This window comes from Accipiter gentilis, chromosome 30, assembly GCF_929443795.1.
Source record: "Accipiter gentilis chromosome 30, bAccGen1.1, whole genome shotgun sequence".
In the NCBI taxonomy this organism is placed as follows: Eukaryota; Metazoa; Chordata; class Aves; order Accipitriformes; family Accipitridae; genus Astur; species Astur gentilis.
Window position 1 is genome coordinate 8964682 of NC_064909.1, and position 18595 is coordinate 8983276.

The 18595-nt window shown below is 38.9% G+C and overlaps 1 protein-coding gene across 3 annotated transcripts in view; it reads left to right on the forward strand.

The window, feature by feature from the left end:
* HHAT (hedgehog acyltransferase) overlaps positions 1-18595 on the forward strand; it is a 169270-nt gene that overhangs the window by 66294 nt on the left and 84381 nt on the right. For all 3 annotated transcript variants that reach the window (XM_049833998.1, XM_049833999.1, XM_049833997.1), the window contains exon 10: positions 16429-16630. In XM_049833998.1, coding sequence (XP_049689955.1) covers positions 16429-16630 — 202 coding nt within the window. The remainder of the gene's footprint in view (positions 1-16428; positions 16631-18595) is intronic.

Genomic DNA, 18595 nt, shown 5'->3' on the forward strand with positions numbered 1-18595 from the left:
CCCTGTGGGGCTCAGACACCCAAAAGATTTCATTGTGAAGATCTAGAAGGCAGATCAGGGTCAGTAACCCTAATCCTCAAGGGTAATGAGTCCTGCTACATGCAGGTTAAACATGATCTTTTCAGGAGTTTCTTCTGTCTGGTAATACAGCCCGTGATTTTGTAGTGAGCACCTACCCAAACTAAGAGCACTGTCTCCCTCCATGCCATACTGCTATGCTGTATTGCACAAATGTTTTCCCCTCTGTGATGAGTGTATAAACCACAGAATATGGTGGGGTTTGTTTTGTTTTTAATATAGTACCAGAATGCTTTCAGATGATGTAGTGATGCAGATAGGATAAGCATTATTATAGAACAAGCGAAAATGTGATTTGACAAGCACAGACTGTTTCAAATAAAATACAGAACACTTACCAGTGCCTGAAAATAACTTTGGAACAACCAAGAAATCTTTTTAATATCATTTTGAATAGGTATACTATCCTGGATCACACATGACATGCAGAGGATAAACAGTATTTTAAGATGACATTCAATGTAACTTTCTTGTCCAAGTGGAATAAGTAGGAAGAATGGAATTTGTATTTTTAACCATTACAGTTATGACAAATCTTGCTTTCCATGTATGTATTCCATGCAGACAAAGTATGGGAAGTGTTACTGAACCCTACTGAGAGAATGTGGACCAGCTGAACCATATTAGATGGTATATTCCTGTGAATTTTAAGTGATTGCAACATGATATTTTACCTACCTTGAAAGCAATTCTCCCTTCCCAAGTACACAGAAGGAAACAGTATCTTTTTAGAAAAGTCATGAGAAACTTATTAAAAACAATCTTTAACATCAGACACATCAGTACAGAATTCATAAGCAAGCTGAAGGGTCTAGAGAATAAAGGACTACTAGCTGTATTCTTTCTGTATGTTCTTTCAGCCATGAAGAGATACATATTTGTACATTAGTAATAACAACACTTTATACTTAAACCACTTGATAATTTCCAGGTGCTGCACAGATTTTAATTAGTGTCTCACCTTGCTTCCAGTCAGCTCATTCTCACTAAGTCAGAACACATTATTCCTTGGTATGCAATGTTTCAGCATAATCAAATTTCAGCTTGCAAACAGTCTAAAAATCTGTTCTTTGCAATGTACAAGCAGTTCCTAAGACTTACACATGGCAAGGTCACTTGCATTTGAATAATTATGATATAATTTGAAAACATGATTAGCATCTGGGCAGTAAAACAATTTCCATCATCAGTCAAATGGCAAATTTCTAAGATACGCTTAATTTCTGTCTCTCATTCCTTCTTCAGCTCTGCTTTAATTTTCATAAATTGAGTCTTGTACTTTAGTTGCATAGGAAGAAAAAGATGCTGAAAAGGAACAAAAAGCATGGTGTTTTTGTTCCCTTCTTGCAGTTCATTTCTACATAGATTTCTTTTCATGATCTTTCCTCTGCTTCTGCAGACCTGCTTATGAAAACAAGAAGTAGGGTGCTTGCAAATAGTGCCAACACAGTTAGCTAGATCCTTATCTGTGTTTGCTTTGAAGCATATGTGTTAAATCACTTGGCTATTAGATGAAGCTGATCCCAATGCAATGTAGCAGGGGTTAAAACTTTGTGTCTATGTAAAATGGTTTTGGGAGTCTGTTTAGTCATGTTTTATCTGTTGTTAATGTCTGAATCGTAATAACTTAAGGAAGTCTAGAATTTGAAGGTGAAAATGTCAAGCAATTGTTTTCTTACTGTAATACAGCTCATGGTCATGTTTGACAGCTTGAATATTTTGCATACTTGATCATTTCTTGCCAGCAGCAAACATAAATGAGAGATACTGATTCATGCCTACCTGTGGACTGGGCAGGTGCTGTCTGTAAAACATTCTCTTCTTTCCCCTTGGCCTTCTTTTTCTCTCTCACCTGTGCATGCGAAAATCCACATTGAGTTAGCTGAATGATAGCTGTGGGGGTACAGACTGTGCTCCTTAGTGCTCTAATAAGCCCAGTACAGCATTACCTGGCAGTAAGCTATTAAGTCTTCCTCAGAAATGAAACCAGGATAGCATCGTAAAATCCCACCCAGGGCTTGCTGATTTCCTGCCAAAGCATGAGAGGTGGTAAGTGTTGAGCCAGGAACGCTGGATATTGTGTTGAGGATGATAGAGCTTCACTGTGCAAGTCACGATATTATCCAAGTTTGTGGCCCTTTTGGGAAGCAGAGATGGGAGAGTTGAATACTTTGCACTAGGTGTTGGATCAGTGTGTGTTCTCTATATTTGGACTGGTAATCCTAAGGGAGTTTGGTTTTTGAGAGAATCCTCTAGGCATAGTAACTAAGAGACGAATTTGCAGCATGGAAAATGTTGGAAAAAATACTGTGTGTAGTCCAGGAGCCTGTAAGAAACAGGAAAAGTGGTCAGTGTTAGTTACTACTAATTTGAAAAGAGAATGAATATATAAATCGAAAGCTTTTTGGATCACTTTAAAATGTTTGGGTTCGACATGTTGTTTAAGTACATGCCTGATGTTAAACATGTACATACTGTCCCAATTAAGCAAGACAGGTCTATGCCTAACATGGGATCAGCAGAGTTTAAATATGCCATCACTATGTACTTACATCTCTTGCCTTGTCTTGTTCATTCACATAATGGCTTTCAGAGACAGTAACAGCAGAACAGTGTTTGTACTATAATGATTTTGTCTGAACTGGCAAAATGTTAAATGTAAGTAGCATTATCATCTAGAAAACTCTGAAACATGGACAGGACAGGCTTGTCTTACATGTCAAGCACTCTTTACAGGCTGCTGCCTGATGTTGGATGCTATCTGCAGCCAATCTTCCTCAGACTGACACAGCTGTGTGGTACCATTGATCCTTGCAGGATTATGTACAGAAAAGATAAGATACTTGGATTCAGAAAAAGGTTCTTTGCTGCTTTATTTCTTGCTATAAGGAACATGGAAACAGAACACTTTCTTAATTACTGCATCAAAATGACTAGACTAGAATTGGTACTGAAATAATGCTGAAATGTTGATTTTTAGTATTGCACTTCAATTTTGACTAGAACAGGGCTGGAGTGGATCAGATGCTGTTAATAGATTACACAGTAAACAGGTGATGCAGTCCATTTCTTTATCTTGTTTGCACCCAGTGCAAAAAACCTCAAGAGGCAGGAATCAAGCCTGCATGGTGTAAGACTTCTTTGCCTCTTTTCCAGCAGGCTAACAAAAAATAATCAGTGTACTTGTGTCATACTGCCAACCAGGCTCTTTCCTGCAGCGGTCTGAGTGGTGTTACAGCTTGTCAAGCACCAGTGGTTGGTACTTTTGTTGTCCTTTTCTCTCTCTTTCTTGAATGGTGGACTCAGCCTGTACTTCCTTTGTCTTTGAAGCATACAAAAAGTATTTGATATATGTTTTGTTCACAAAAACAAAGATTGGTCATAAAGATATTTTCTTGATAACCTTACCTTTCAAAAATTCTGAGTTAAAATGGAAAAGCATGGTGGCTTTTTGTATTGCTATTCTTCTTTAGAAAGTGAAAAAGCATAGGAAATGTGGCTGAAAGATGGAGAAGAATGTCCTTGCTATTGATTTAAACTCTACCTACTCAGCAAACCAAGAGCCATAGGAATCACAGGTAGGCTTCCTTCACAGAATGTACTGATATTTAATATTGAACTCTGTTAACCAGGTTAAAAAATTGTGCATGATAACTAAGACCAGGTTTTTCTTGCACAGATACAGCTAGCTAAGGAAAATATCCTGTGCAAAGATCCTGCTGATCACAGGGGCTGTTGTTAAGAAATGTATATTTCAGAACTAGAATTGGGTCTAAAACTCCATTTACAATTTAAATTTTGCCTGTGCTCACTCTTGTCCACTCTGTTCTTGTCACAATAGGAACTAAAAAATCACCTCCTGTTCTGAATGGCAGCAGCCCCACTTAAAATCCTTAACCTTCTACCGGTAGTGGATGCTTTAAAGGTTTTAACACCAACTGTTACAGTTGGCTTTATGCTGTCCCCTGTAGCTTTAAAGGGATGTTGGAGCTCGCTTAAATGAGTCTGTGAGCGGATCCTTTGACTTCCAACCTTACTGCTTTCTCATCATGCCAGGCAGGAGCAGAAAAGCCATTACCTGTTGGGATCTCAGGAGTAGCTCCAGCAGTTTGTGCTTCCCAGCTCAGAGGAGAGGTGATGAGGGAGTGAGGGAACAACAGCTGTCCAAGAGGAATTACCTCAGGAGGCTGTGTCATAGGCTTAGCTTATCCCGTAAAGGCACAGAAAAGAGTCTGAGAAAAGTGTTTGTATGTTTGTTCTTTAAATAAAATTTCATCTTAACACTGATACCTCACAGCTTAGCTGCAACGTTAGTACTGTGCCTGTGCTCAAAAAAAGATTTAAATGGCAGGCTTGATGTTAAGGACTGCAGTTTAGTTTGCACTATATTTTCTTGATGGTTTCTCCACTTTATGGAGATAATTACTTCTCAGTCAATATGCAAGTAAAAATATCAATAGATCATGGAAGCATAGTAAGAGTTCTCATACAGGAATGCTTAGATTAAAACTGGACAGCCAGGTCATAATTATGTGCAGCTATTCTGCCCAGCATATAAGACAAGAAAATCATTGTGTCTTGCATGTAGTACCGGGTTTTTGTAATAAAGAATTTTTAATGTAGGAAACATTGTTTTTAACATTAAAATGGAAATCCTTTAATGCGTATACTCCAGAAATTGAACAAACTGAAGTAACATTCAAATTGGAAGAAATATCTGTCAAGTTCACTCTGCTAAATCCAATCTCTAGACTATGTTAGTGGTGAAAGAATTTTTGTCTTGCTGCTCTGCTAAATGTATGCTTTGCTTAATGAACCCCATCCCTGCATCCACAAACCCCGCAAAACATGCAGACATCCAGTTGAAGCATTTGTGTGAATACATGCTGAAAAAGAAATATAAATGCACAATTATTCAATTATTTTTTTCTCTTGAAATAGCAATGAGTTGTAGCATCATCTCTGTAACTGTGGTCAAGAAATCTTTCTGATTCTTCAGTTCTCAAATATCGGAAAGGCTTGATTTGGCTAATTTTAGGGGTAGAGCAGAGGAGGCTTGGTGCAAAAGGTAGTTGGCAATGAAAATGAGCACAGAACCCAGATCCCTATCCATCTGAAACTGATGAAAACAATCTTGCTGGCAATAAAAGAAAATATGGTCTGGCCTTTTCTCTTAGGAGCAAATAAACTGATCTTAGTTATCACTGTCCCAAAAAATCCAGTGCTCACCTTGGTAATCGGTGCATATGCATCAACAGAACACTTGCATTTTCCCTTTGTCTTAGGAATAACCTAGCAATATGAACTAATGATTTGGGTATCCGGGGAAGTGTTCATAGCCATTAATCGTCTTTCATGTGTTTTAGCCAGCAGTTTCAGCCTGTTACTGTCTCTATGCTAGTGAATGTGCTCTGAACTATCACATTATTTAATTTCATTTTGACAGTGTTGAAGTGTACAGAGTAGAATGGAGACTGAGGAAATCATAGACTTGCCAAATGGTCATGAAGAGGGGATGGAGTGGGCTGCTGTTGTGGTACTGAGGGCACTTTAGTTTATAGAAAAAGTTGAGAAACACAAATGGAGAAGGCTAGCATCACTAATAATCAAATGGGTGAGCAAGTATAAATGAGAATGTATCATTTTACAGCCAGTCAACTTCACATTAATTCTCACTGAATGTCAGTAAACAGTACTGTAGAGATGGATCATCATTATCAATCTCTGCAGTGGTGCTGTTAAACTAAACATTTGCAATGTAAATGGAAGATGTTTCAGGACATCACCAACACACTTGACCCCAGACAATTGTATTTGACTTCTTGGTATACAAGAATTCTGTCCATATGGCTATGCTCTGCCACTGTATAAGCTCATAATTGAGAATTGTGAGTTTTAGGTAAAAACTGGGGGAGAATGGGAGACTCTTCCTTAACCTGGCTAAGCATTTCTAGGCTACTTCAGGGCAAACAGTCAAATCACTGGTGAGGGTGCACCTGAAATTCAGGTTCCTTTTCATTGCCTCTTAGTTTTTGGTTTCAGCCAGGAGCTGATGGATGCCTAGTAGCCATGTAAATGCCGTACTCCTGCATCCTTCCTTCTCAACTTTCAAAGCTAAATTGTAGCTATGCTACCATGACGTTCTTTAGATTCCTGTTTAGACTTTAACTTGGTTTTAGTTGAGGTTTTTCTGGGAAAACATGCCAATTTGGTGGTGTTGTTTCTGTTTAACTCTTTGAAGCTATGTGCTATTTCTTAGCTGTTTAGTCTCAAGTACTAAGGATGGTGTGAGTGCAAGCTGCTGTTTCATAGTCTCTTCCTAAGCACCACCAGGAATTTGTTAAGCAGTTCCTAAGCTGTGTGGGGTTTTCTTGCTCCTGCGTGGTTCCCCCCACTTTTGAGGAAAGAAAAGGAGTTTGTTTGCTTTTCACAGTCTGTTTAAATCTCAAGAAGCAGAAAACAGGAGAAGCAATCACTGGTGATCCAATGTGTCAACCAGATGCTTTCTTGAATACCTTTCAGAGAAGTTCATGAAGGCACACCAACTGGAATGCTGCTGACAGTCTTAATGGTCTTTAACCCGTTTTCTACATTTTCTGGCCTACATTTGTACTTCCCAGTTAAAACCAGTTTTATTGATTGTCTTGGGGCTTTTTGTGAAGATCAATGCAGAGAAGTCATTCTTTCACCAATCATTATTTGTTCTCTCTTTCTAACATACAGGCTACCCTTAGACAACTGGGCAGGTATACAGCTAAGTGTTGTAGGACGCTAAGATGATTTATGGTACATTTTCTACTTTCTTTTCTGTGATACCTTATCTTTTTTTTTCCTGACAAGCTTTTACCGTTCCTTTTTCCTTGAGCATGCAGCTTCCCCCCCCCCCCCTTCCCCTCCTTACACACATATTTAAATTTCTGACTGTAGCTACAGCATTTCTTACTCAAGTATTACCTTTGCGTTTGGACATTTTGTTGCTGTGTGTTTAGAACTTATTGGTTTGTTTAGCTCTGGTCCCCCATCGCTGCTGACTTCACAGGAACTGACATTTCCCACTTAAGTTTTTATCTGGATTGAAACATGTTCCTGACTGGTGTTAGAGTGTGTCTATGCTTTCTTTACAAATGAGAAAAAAAAAAAAAAAAAGAGATCATCATTATTTAAGGGTGCTGCTTCAAGAAAAGCAAATATTTTGCTTCACTCTGCTTAATTAAATTTGATATTCATTCTCACTTATATAACAATTAGGCAATGTCAATTTGGGCTGATAAATAGGGATTGTACTCTGTCAGAGAGGATTTAACTCTACTGGTGTTTTTGAAGGGTTTTTGACCCAGGCTGGAGAGTGTATAGAAGTCCTCTAGTGTGGAAGGTGCTGTATAATCTTAAGTCATCTCAGCTTTGCCTAGACATCTCAATGACTTGGCTGTATTTTATAAATAGTCTTTCCCAGAACTGCAGACAGTATATTCTAAGAAATGTGAACTCATGAGAGCTGAGTGAATTACTCGGCTTGGAATAATGTCAGAAGTCTAACTCTTCAAACTTTGTGCACATGCAACTTGGAGGAATATGTAATAATATTCAATATTTAAGCAGATACATTGATATTCATCAAGTTTCCTGCAACACTTAAGCAATATATCTTCTTTATTTCTGCTTTTCATTAATTACATGCCTTCACTTTGTTTCAGCGGTGCATTTGAAGTACATCTTGTTGACGTTGGTTTATAATCTGAACGTTGTAATGCTTACAGAATCCTCACTGACTTTGGAAGTTTGGGTCTTGAACATTATTCTGGTCTCACAAAAATTTTTATTTCTGATGTACCAAGTGAAAGTCTTCTGACGCCTTGGTTTCTGCTTCTCTATAGAATTATACAGCCCAGTGAGGCAAAGATATTGCATGGTTTGGTGAAATTGCTGTGTGGTCTGTGGATACTAACAAAGCCCTTTCACATGCATCTGTACAAAGTGATATATAAATGCAAAAGAATCATCAAGCTCTGCACAAAAAGATCTGTGAAGATTAAACAATTTTTTCTGCCACCTAGCAAATTGCAGAGGGCTGTTTAACTGTATCATCTTGTCTCTAAGCAAAAATATTTTAATAAGGAAAATAATACAGGTTCTATTGTAGTGACTAACATTTCATGCACTCCTTTGGCAGAGGCATGCTGGAAAAGGTAGCTGTTAAGTAGACAATGATGAGTGTATTTTAAACATCTGAATCCACAGATGTGGATGGATCTGCATTTTGGCTGATGTACCTGGCGTACTAAGATTAGCAGGATGGCTAAATAGCTTGTGTTTACACCTATGGAATTTAAAGTGGCTTTCGGGGGCAGGGCAGGGAATTGTAGTCCTTCATTCCTGGCATGGTCAAAGCAACAAATGACATATGCTTAACAGTTTTTCACTAACTGAACCCCAGATAGTTCGATATGTACAGACACACAGGAAGAATTGATCTCTGCTGCTTTAGCTGTAGTTGAAAACTACTATAAAATGTGCTGTTGTGAATGCAAACTTACAGTGAGAGGGGAGATGGCAAGGGAAGAGATTTGCTGCAGAGGGTTTATTTGTGTGGGAAAATTATGCCTATTCAGCCAGCCTCTGGTGCAGATTTGCAGAACTCTGAATTTTGAGCTGGGACCTCCAGTGTCAGAGTCAGGAGAAGTAAAGAAAATGAGGAAAAAAAATTAATTCTTTTGTTCATGGTGTTGCTTGTATGTTTTTTCTAATGATTCTTTTGGGCACAGTGAGCAATTCCTGGTGCAGAAAGCAGGACCGGGATCTCTGTTTCTCTCATGCTCTAGCCACAGACTTGTTTTTTCTTGCATATTCACTCTCTGAATCTCATTTTCTTTTCTGCCTGGTGGCAGCCTGGTAACAGACAGCTGGAGCACTCCTCTGGGAGACAAGATATGTCGGTCTCCTTGGCAAAGAACCTGACCTCTACCATTTTATAAGCAAAGAGTGACAGTGCTATTAATAGATCCCTCCTTCAGCCAGGTTTTCAAAGAAATATAGCCTGATTGCTGTGCTTCGTGCTGAGCTTGGATATTATCAGCACATGGTAGGTGTATTGTGAGTATCTGGTATGAGTTGGGCCCCTGAGGGGAGTTAAGTTCAGAACAGCTTCAGGGAGCTCTGTAAACTCTACCTGGGAGGTGGTGCCTGCTTCCTGGCTCCATCACTCAGCTGGGGACACAGCCCCCTCCTGCCCAGTAGCTGAGCTGTAGGCACTTAACTCTAGGTTGTTTTGGCAATAACATACAGGCTCCTACCGTCAGCAAAAAGGTTGGGGCTCTGGTTTGGACTTAGTGATTTAACCAGTCTTTTGGTGCTTTGGTCATCTGGAACCTCTTCTATTTCCATTGCAATCAAAGGTAGTTGACTGGTAGTTTTGCGTTTGATTGCAAGCAGGCAGGGTTTCTTTTTTTCCTAGATGTGGCTGTGAGAAAACTAAACACAGCGGTCCACCAGCAATGAAACCTTTTCTATTAAAAGGATGTATTATGATTTAGATTAAAATTTCATTTGAAATAAAAGAATCTCTTTGAAAACATGAGCTTCCTTGGAAGAGTGAATTCAGAATGATTTGTTCAGTATTCCCCAATTATCTGCCCTTTGACATATGGACTTGACTCAGATCTTTTTATGTGTTGAATGCAGAGGAAGAAAAATACATTAAACACTTTTCAGGCTTTTTTTAGTAGGAAACTGCATATTCAGTCTTTGCTGGGAAACATGCTAACAACTGGAAAGTGAACTAAAATTCAGGTCATATTTGTAAAGACGAGTGTGCTTGCATATGAATATTCTCATTAATGCTTTGTAACCCAAATGGACTTAATTTCTCATTAAATATTTTTGTGGTAATTTAAACAAGGTTTGCCTGGAGCCAGCATTAGCTTAAATATTTCAAAGGGTCTGCATTTGTCAAGATCTCTCTAAACATTGCATTAGGCTGGTGAGGTGAGAGAATCTTACGGAGCTTTAAAAGCTTTGCCAACAGCCCAGCAAAATTATTAGACCATGTAAAAAATTGAGTTTCACAGTAAGAACAAGGCTTATGTCTCCTAATGGAAGTTTTGCCAAATGGTATTCCACATACCTCTGGTTATTTATTTTTATTTTTATTTCAGGTGCAAATATGTGGGGTTCAGCCTTCAAAGTCTTGTTTACAGATGTTTCTGTGATTTAAAACAGATTTATTCATGTAGGACCCAGTCTTGCAAAGACTTACACGTGTGCTTATCCACTCTGTGTAGCTCCATCCAAGTCAGTGACATAACAGGAATTGTAAGAGCTCGCCCAGAAGTAAGAATTTGCAGAACTGGGCCTGAAATCCTTTCATTATGCAGTAGAAAAGAAGTTTGAAATCAATGATCTAAGGCCACAAAAAGAAAACTCCGGATTAAAAATAAATAAATTAAGGAAGCCCAACCCTAGTTCTAGAGGGAATTCCCCTCTAGTTTTCACCCTATATCCTGCCACACTTTTCATTACAATCAAATCTCTTTTGTGGTGACAATCCTTGGGATAACTTAGAAGCAGAATGCATGGTAACTTGGCTGTTGAAGTTTATCCTCAAAATTTTTCAGGCTCACATTGAGCATTGATTTTGTAACTAATGATGAAGAACTTTTTATTGACTTAAAATGTCAAATTCTCCAGGCATAATGCTACCTGGATGAAACTTTGTATACATCTCCACAAATGGCCACCATCACTGTACAGAACCTCAAGTGATTTCTGTTGTTGGCATATAAGATGGAAGACTTTATTATTGCTTTTGAAACTTTTACTGTGTTAGCTATGTAACAGTCCAACTCAAAACAGTATGGTTAACTCCTGAATGCTTTGAAATTTAGAGAGGTATTGGAATATTGAATGTGAAATATTCCCTGAAATAAACCACAAAAAGCTCATAAATGTATTCACAAGATATTTGCCATTACAAGCAAATTAACTTTTTTTTTTTAATTTACATTTCATGTGTTTATGGATAAGACATTTCAAGGCCAATAGCTAAGGAGAGGGGAAGAAAAATCATGGATAGCATGCATCCTGCTGTATGGCCTTACTTCAAGAAGAAATTTAAGCACATGTTGAAGAAAGCCCCTAGACAGAACAGCATTTAAAGAGGTGCTTTACATACACTTACTTCAAGATTTAAGTATGTTTAAAATTACATGCATGTGGAAGTAAGAGCAGTGTATTGAGCCCTCAACAAGTAAAAGCCTTCAGAGTGATTCTTAACTGGTTGCAAGTGCTCTTCTTGGTGGTTTTATAAATTTATCAGAATAAAAACTTTGTAATTGTAGATGCCATTAAAAGAAAAGAAACAACGTGTTTTCCAAGGGAATGATTGTCAGAACTCTTATGATTGTTCTGTAGATTACCACTCCAGGAAAACTAACAAAATGGGTATTGGATTTAAAAGTTATTCTCTGTAAGCAAATGTCACTTTTAAATACCTCAGCTATTATGTTTGTGTTTGCATTACTTTAGGGATGTAAATGGTACCATTTACATATTTTATCCAATTCTCTAATGTTCACTTAGTTAAAATTAAGATAAGTTGTGTAAATGGAACAGCTTGCTGGCTGTGGATAAGCTGATTTAAGCTACTGTAAGTGGGACTAAAAGTAAGGCACTTGGTTGTTCAGAAGACACATACACAGCATCTTTGCCTTGGAAGGGGAAGGCTAAGAATGTATGTTTAGTCATGCCAGGTGTGTGTTCAAATAATTTTTACTATATAACGTTCTCTCAATATTTATTTGTATTTTTGTGCCTCAAATGCCCCTGCAGATGTTTTGGGATATTTAATCTACATGGAGTTCTCTTCCCCCTTCTTTTCTCTCCAACTAATATGCACAACTTTTTCTTCCGACAAAATGAAGTGCTTTTCCTTGTCATTGAGAGGTCTAGCCAGTTTAGGAATGGTTGGCAAAGCCTGGCCTGTGGCATTCACGAGCTCGTCTTTGACAGCCTGCCTAGAAATCTTCTCTGTTCTTTCACCTTCAAATTTCAACTTTGAAGTTTTGGCAGGGATTGATATTTGATCCCCTAAGTTGATGTTTTATTTTTAAATACTGACCGAGCCTGCATTTTTTGATACTAAGCATCTTCCACAGGTCTATTCTTCCTGGCTGTAATTTTCATGGATCTTAAGGGGGACCAGTATTACCCATCCCTCTAAAATAACCTGGAGGGACATGACCAATTACTGTCCTCAAATCTACTTGCCTTAATATCCTTTTCTCTTTGCAAAATGCTTTGTTGCTTTCCTTCATTTATCTGTCTGGCTCACTGATGCCAAATAACTGTTGAGTTTTCTTTTTCTGTGAGTATGTGAATTAAGATGAAGTTGTTGCACATTGGCACTACGTTTTTCAGCTAAGTCTGCCTTCCTTACCCATCTACGGTAAATGTGTAATCTGCTTATGAGCTATTAAGAAATTCTGCTATGAGGGTGTTCCTTTGAGTTGTGTTAGTCTGCCATGAGGACCCATGATTACTTTTATGTGCTAATAGTCCCTGAACTGGGGGTTTTGAGCTTCTTTGTGGATTTTCTGTGATTAGAGATGGGAATAGTCTTAAAAGCTGCATGGAAGCTTAAAATGAGATATTTATATAATGCTATTCTGCATATGGCGCAGCAGATCAGCATGCTGTACAGCAACCTCTCCGTCTTTGTAAACCTTGAGTTTCTAATCGCAGTACAGAGGGCCTGTAGGATAGATTGCAGGTAAACGGTAGTATTAGTAAGAAGGAAAGAAGTTGGGAAGCATGCAGATATGTAAGACATCAAATTGTAGTAGCCATTTCCCCTTAATCTCTCTCTCTCCCTGCCTCCCTCCTTCCCTCCTCATGGATTTTGTTAGTGAACTGGAGGACAGAACAACTTCCCTAATGTACTGGAAGAGGCTCCTTTCCTTCCCCATACTGCTGCGGGGAGTGAGAGAGAGGCTGTGTGGGGCTCAGCTGTTGGCCAGGGTTAAACCACAACAAATCATTAGTTACGAAGTGTGTGTTTGTGTTGCAAATGATAATACAGAAGTAATACGTTTCTTCTATCGTTTGGCTTAATAATACTATTCACTGGTTTATTCTCCCTCACACTTCAGTGTAAATCTAGCTTTCCGTAATCAAATGAGTACTCTTCTGTGTAAATACACAGGGAAAGTATTGAGAAATTAGATTCTAAACTACCACGATGCTCAAAAATAAGCAAAATGCATTTTTGCAAGGATGCGGGCTCTTGCGGTGGTTCTTTTGCAAGACAATTTTGGTTATATCAGAGAGGACAAAGTGCCTGGCATGGAGCCAGGATCTGCCCCTGGCTGCACGCTGAGTTGCCTATTGCTTGTACGCAGGCCTGCCAATTTAAGAGTGTATGCACGTGGTATGATGTGCACAGGGATGATGAGGTAGCAAATATTTCTTTTTTTTCCTGGTGTGTCTGTAATGTAATAATGGATTTTTCATGAATTTTTCTGCATAAAAAAGCACAGGAACATACAGAATTGCTCTTCACACTGTTTGAGAGAAATGACTCGACATCCATCAGTCCTTTATACTTACTTTAAAACTGCCAGCAGGAATGCCCTGACAAGGGAAGGCAAGACCATGCAATCTAAGGGCAGTTAGTGCCCCCGTGACAAAAAATGGCCGCCAGCCTTCTTTCCATTTTCTTATGGTAGCTAGCAGGGAAGGAAAGAGGTGTTGCTTTTTGCTTTGCATTTCTCCTCTGGGCAAGGAGGCAGACTCTCCACAGTACTGGAGGGGAAGGTAGAAGGGTTACTAAAGATTACGTGACTCCTTTTGGTTTCTGTCCTTCTCCAGGTAGGTCTTCACAAAGATAGCACAAGTCCATTTTCAGTTGCACAATTGCCATGGGCCTCACTAGGAGCTAAAACTTCACTGGCCCTGAACATTCATCAGAATTATGAGTTATTGCTGCTCAATTATCTAGCTGCTGCTGTTAAACACTAAAAATCAGAAAATAGCCTGTTTTTCTCTGCACAGTAATCTGAAAGCCGTTCAGGCCAAGCTAAACTGAGCTGCGATTGCAAATGAACAAGCTGGTGCTGCTGGGCAATTCCTGGCAATGCGGGTGCCCATAGAGGCTGCCCGTGCTGACAGGTCTGTCTCAGTGCAGCGAAAGGGACTGTATGGAAACCCAGAGCTACTTCTGCAGCAAAAGCTACCTTTTTTGCCGTGGATTTAACCCAGGACCCTCTAAGGTCAGCAGAAATGTTTCCTTAGGGCTTAGAGTAAGGTCTCGTCACGGAGATGTGTCTCTGATGGTGTCTGGGTTACTTTTAAATGCTGCTTCAGTAAATGCACGACAGAGTGAGCATTGCTGAGAGTGGCAGGGCCGGCAACATCCTATTTCAGGCTCCTCTGGGTGAAGCCTTGCAAAACAAGGTACTGCCGTACTGACAAGGGCGCGGAGGTGCTGCTCTCAGCGTTGCGGTTTGTCGGCTGCGGAGCAGGGCTGCCAGCCCTCCTCCAGCCAGCCTGCGAGGGAAACTGGTAATGACAATGGGCCCTGCCTAAAAACATAAAGCAATCAGCCTTTAAAAAGGGAGAGGGAGGGAGTTGGGAAAGTATGCCCTAAGAAGGGATGATCTGCTTTGGTCTTTCATTTCTGTAGTCCTTTGTGTATAAGGAATTTTTCTGAAGCAGTGGGGTCTGTGGCTCTGCTCTCCTCACCCTCTGTGCCAGAGCCCTGCAGGGGATCCCCCAGGTTACAGACTGCCAAGATGTACTTCTCTGCTATTAGACTAATTGATTGCAATTGCAAGTATCTATTACTGCCACGCTGTTTCTTTATATATGTGAGGAGAAAAGACTAGACCCAAGAAAAACATAGAAAGGGGAGAGAGAAGAAAAAAAAAATTAAATAAAAACTATTGATCTTAATTTCTGTTTATTTTCATATGCTTAGTAAAAAGCACACTTATACTGAAAGTTACTACAAATGTAATCAGATGTTTCCTGTAGCAGGTTGAAGTAAAAAGGTGTATTGATGTTATGCTTAGAGAGAATTTGGAGCATTTGACAGTTGGGGTTTTTAAACAACTTTTCAGTTTACCATTTAATTACTTTCATCAGTTTATTTTATCCCATTACCATGTTTTCTTACTTCCTAAGATTAGGAATAAAGCATTATGTTAATTTCCCTTTAAAATCTTTAAGCTAGTATTTATCTCTGAATGTAAAAACTGATCACCAGAGAGAAAAATTTCACTGCAAAAAATTTCTGTGAATTATCTTAGCAAGTAGGAATGGTCTCAAATATGAGTACAGTGCGTTATGTCGAGGGAATGACAGCTGAGGAGAACTGTCACCGGCAGTTCTCATATACCACTTCTCCTCACTGGTACCCATGAACTGGATGGTGACTCTGTTGCCTGATGAGCTTCTTCAAAGTGTTGACAGTAATAGGTGCCTTTTTCAGATAAAGGCTGGCCAGTGGCCATGCCTGACTTGGAAAATGCCAGGAGTGGATGTAACTCTCTAGGCAGGGAGGAAGTGAAGTGACCCAGAAAACAGTGTCAGTTTTCAGAATCCCATTGCTTCTGGTATTTTTACTGAACAAGCACTGCTTTCTGGACACTTATCAATTAAAGACTAAGGTTCTGACTCCTGGATTCAGTTTAAATACAGAATATCATTGCATGCAGGGTCCTTCATATAGGCTTTGGGGAGTTTTTTGGTACGTGTGCTCTGAAGGTCATTAGGCAGACATGATCCTGAGAGTATAATACAAGAACCAGATAGGAAATATTTTCAGTTCATGTAATTTTTAATGAAAGATTTAAAAAGAAAGAAATCATAAGCTTTTAAAAATAAAACATGTTTGCATGTGTCTACATTTTGACAAAGGGAAAACATTCTATGGGTTATGACTATGTATGACTTTTATATAATGTTTTAAATTTTTTTAAGAGTCTTACAATTTAAATTCACATGAAGATTACATGTCATTTCTGTGTATATAAGTTTACTTACAACTACTGCAGTTTAAAAAAACCTGAATATTTGACTTCAGCAATTTTGAGAATATAGTTTATGCTCTATATTTGCCTAATGCAGAGTTCCCATGACCACAGAATTATCTTCTTGCCAAATGGTATATGCACATACTTCATGAAGTAGTGTACAGCTTTTCAGAAACCAGGGCAAGCTCTGTAAATAGAGAATGTCGGGTAATTATTCAAACTCTTTTTTTATGCCACAAACTAAAAAATTTGTTCTGTAGGGGATGTTTTCTGAGATTTCTGTGAAATCTCTAATAACGTTGTTTATCTGTCATTTCACCTACAGGTACATTTATGTTCCGATGGGAGGATCTCAGTCCAGTCTGCTGGGAACACTCTTTTCCACAGCTCTCACTTTTGCCTTTGTAAGCTATTGGCATGGAGGACAGAGTTATCTGTGGTACTGGGGTGCACTTAATTGGCTTGGAGTAATTACGGAAAATGGCATCAAGAGGATACTTTCTGTTTCACTTATTCAAGAGTTAATTGTAAGTGGAATCTGTCTTCGTTTCATGTCCTTATTTCCTGGCTCCATGCTCATCTGAATTTCCTGGTTACTAATTTGGTTTAATCTAGATTGAAAGTTGTGGATAACAGATAAGAGTTAGCATTCCCTTGCCCACCCTCCAGTATTTGAGGTAAGCCATACAACTAGAATTTTGCAAAGTATCAGGAAAGCAAACACTGAAATATGCATGGTCCTAAAAGCTTCCTCTGCAGTCCTAGAGTAAGCGACTGCTTGTCATGTTGTATATGCCTGAACAGAAGCCAGTTTTAACATTTGTGTTCTGATTTCACTCAGGATGGCCTTAAAATATTAATCTTCACTAAAATTAGGAGTGTATATTTCTAACCACGTGTTTCCTGGACAAATTCATGTGTAGCAGCTGCTTGCATCTGGGAACAAGTTTACACTGGGAAATTTTATGCCACTAAAGAAAGAGCCAAGTAAAGAAAATACCCTCTTGCTTTGAAGACCTTATACTTTTGACCTTCATACTGTAATTTCCAAAGGACAAAATTCTTTGATATGCAATCATATGCAAAAAGCACTATTTTAATTGTGATGGTCATTTTAGTCTGCAGGTTTGCTCACTATTAAATCCTAAGTCTTCTAATAACTCTTTGTAAGAACAAATAATTCTGATGTCTTACTTCCTTAGTAGTGATGAGCGCATTGAATTTGTACTCCTGTATAATGTTGTGGTGGTGGTGACTCACTCTGCAGCCTGATGAAGTCCTGATGCTCAAGTAATTATGCTTGTTCTTCATCCCACCCATCTCAGTTTTCATTGTTGTGGCATCCCTTGTGTGGCAACTAATACAGCTAAGTAATTTAGCAGCCAATAACAGCCATTGCTACCTTATATCATCCAACTGTGAATTCACTGACAGTCTGGAAGCAGCTTTTTTCCTTCCTAGAGAATGAGTTTATCAGATCCATTATTCCTTCCTCTAGGGTGAAACTGAGCTTTACTATCTGACCAGCTGCATGTTTGTCTCTGGACTGGAAGACAACATATTTATTTAGGCATCCAGCTGTATGAGGAAATATGTGTAGGGGCTTTTTGTATTTGCTGTCACTGTATTAGAAATTTTAAAAGAACTCTTAAGGAATTAAGTACTTAGATACCCTAGAAATTATACGGACATGGCATTATGAAGGTGCGTTATATGTGTTGGATTAATTTCCAGCATGTACTTCTAATTATAGTTAACTAATTCTGGCAGTAGGGTTCTTTTTTGCATAAATTAACCCCCTAACAATGAACAAAGTGCATTTTACCCCTTTCCTCCCCTTTGTTTTCATCTAGTGTTTTTAAAGGCCTATCCAATGTCTTCCATGTCTCCCTTGTTTTCCATTCCTGATTGGAAACATGGCTGTAGACTTTCCTTAGAAGACACTTTCACATCTTCCCCTGAAATATTTCTGAAGCCACCATTTATAATAGGAATAGTTTTGGCATCTGAATTAGTGCATTAGGCAGATCTTGCTGCATTTGGTTATGGCTGAGTCATGCTTTGCCTTGTGCCTTGAAGGTTTCTCTACAACAACATAGCTTCAGTCTTTGCAAACTACCCCTCATTGCTGTCTCCTCACTCTTCTAACAAACTTCCATTTTCTTCTTGAACACTGAGACTGGAGAGCAGACGAGTAGTTGGACTTTGATCCTTCCTTATCAAGGGGTGGAGTGATGTGACATTCTCTAAGAGGTATCACTTACATTTAAAATGAAGTGCAAATTCCCTAATGCCCTGTATAAACTTCCCTATTTCCCTTGTAATCTGGCTTTTGGAAACATTCCTATAATCCAGGGAGAGGTGTGCTGTAAGCCTTGTCACCATAGCCTTGAGAATCCTGTTCTGGGGGATGGGTTTTTTCACTTACATTTCATCTGTTGACAAGCTGAAATCCTTTGCATTCTTGTACTTCACTCACTTGCTATGTTGGC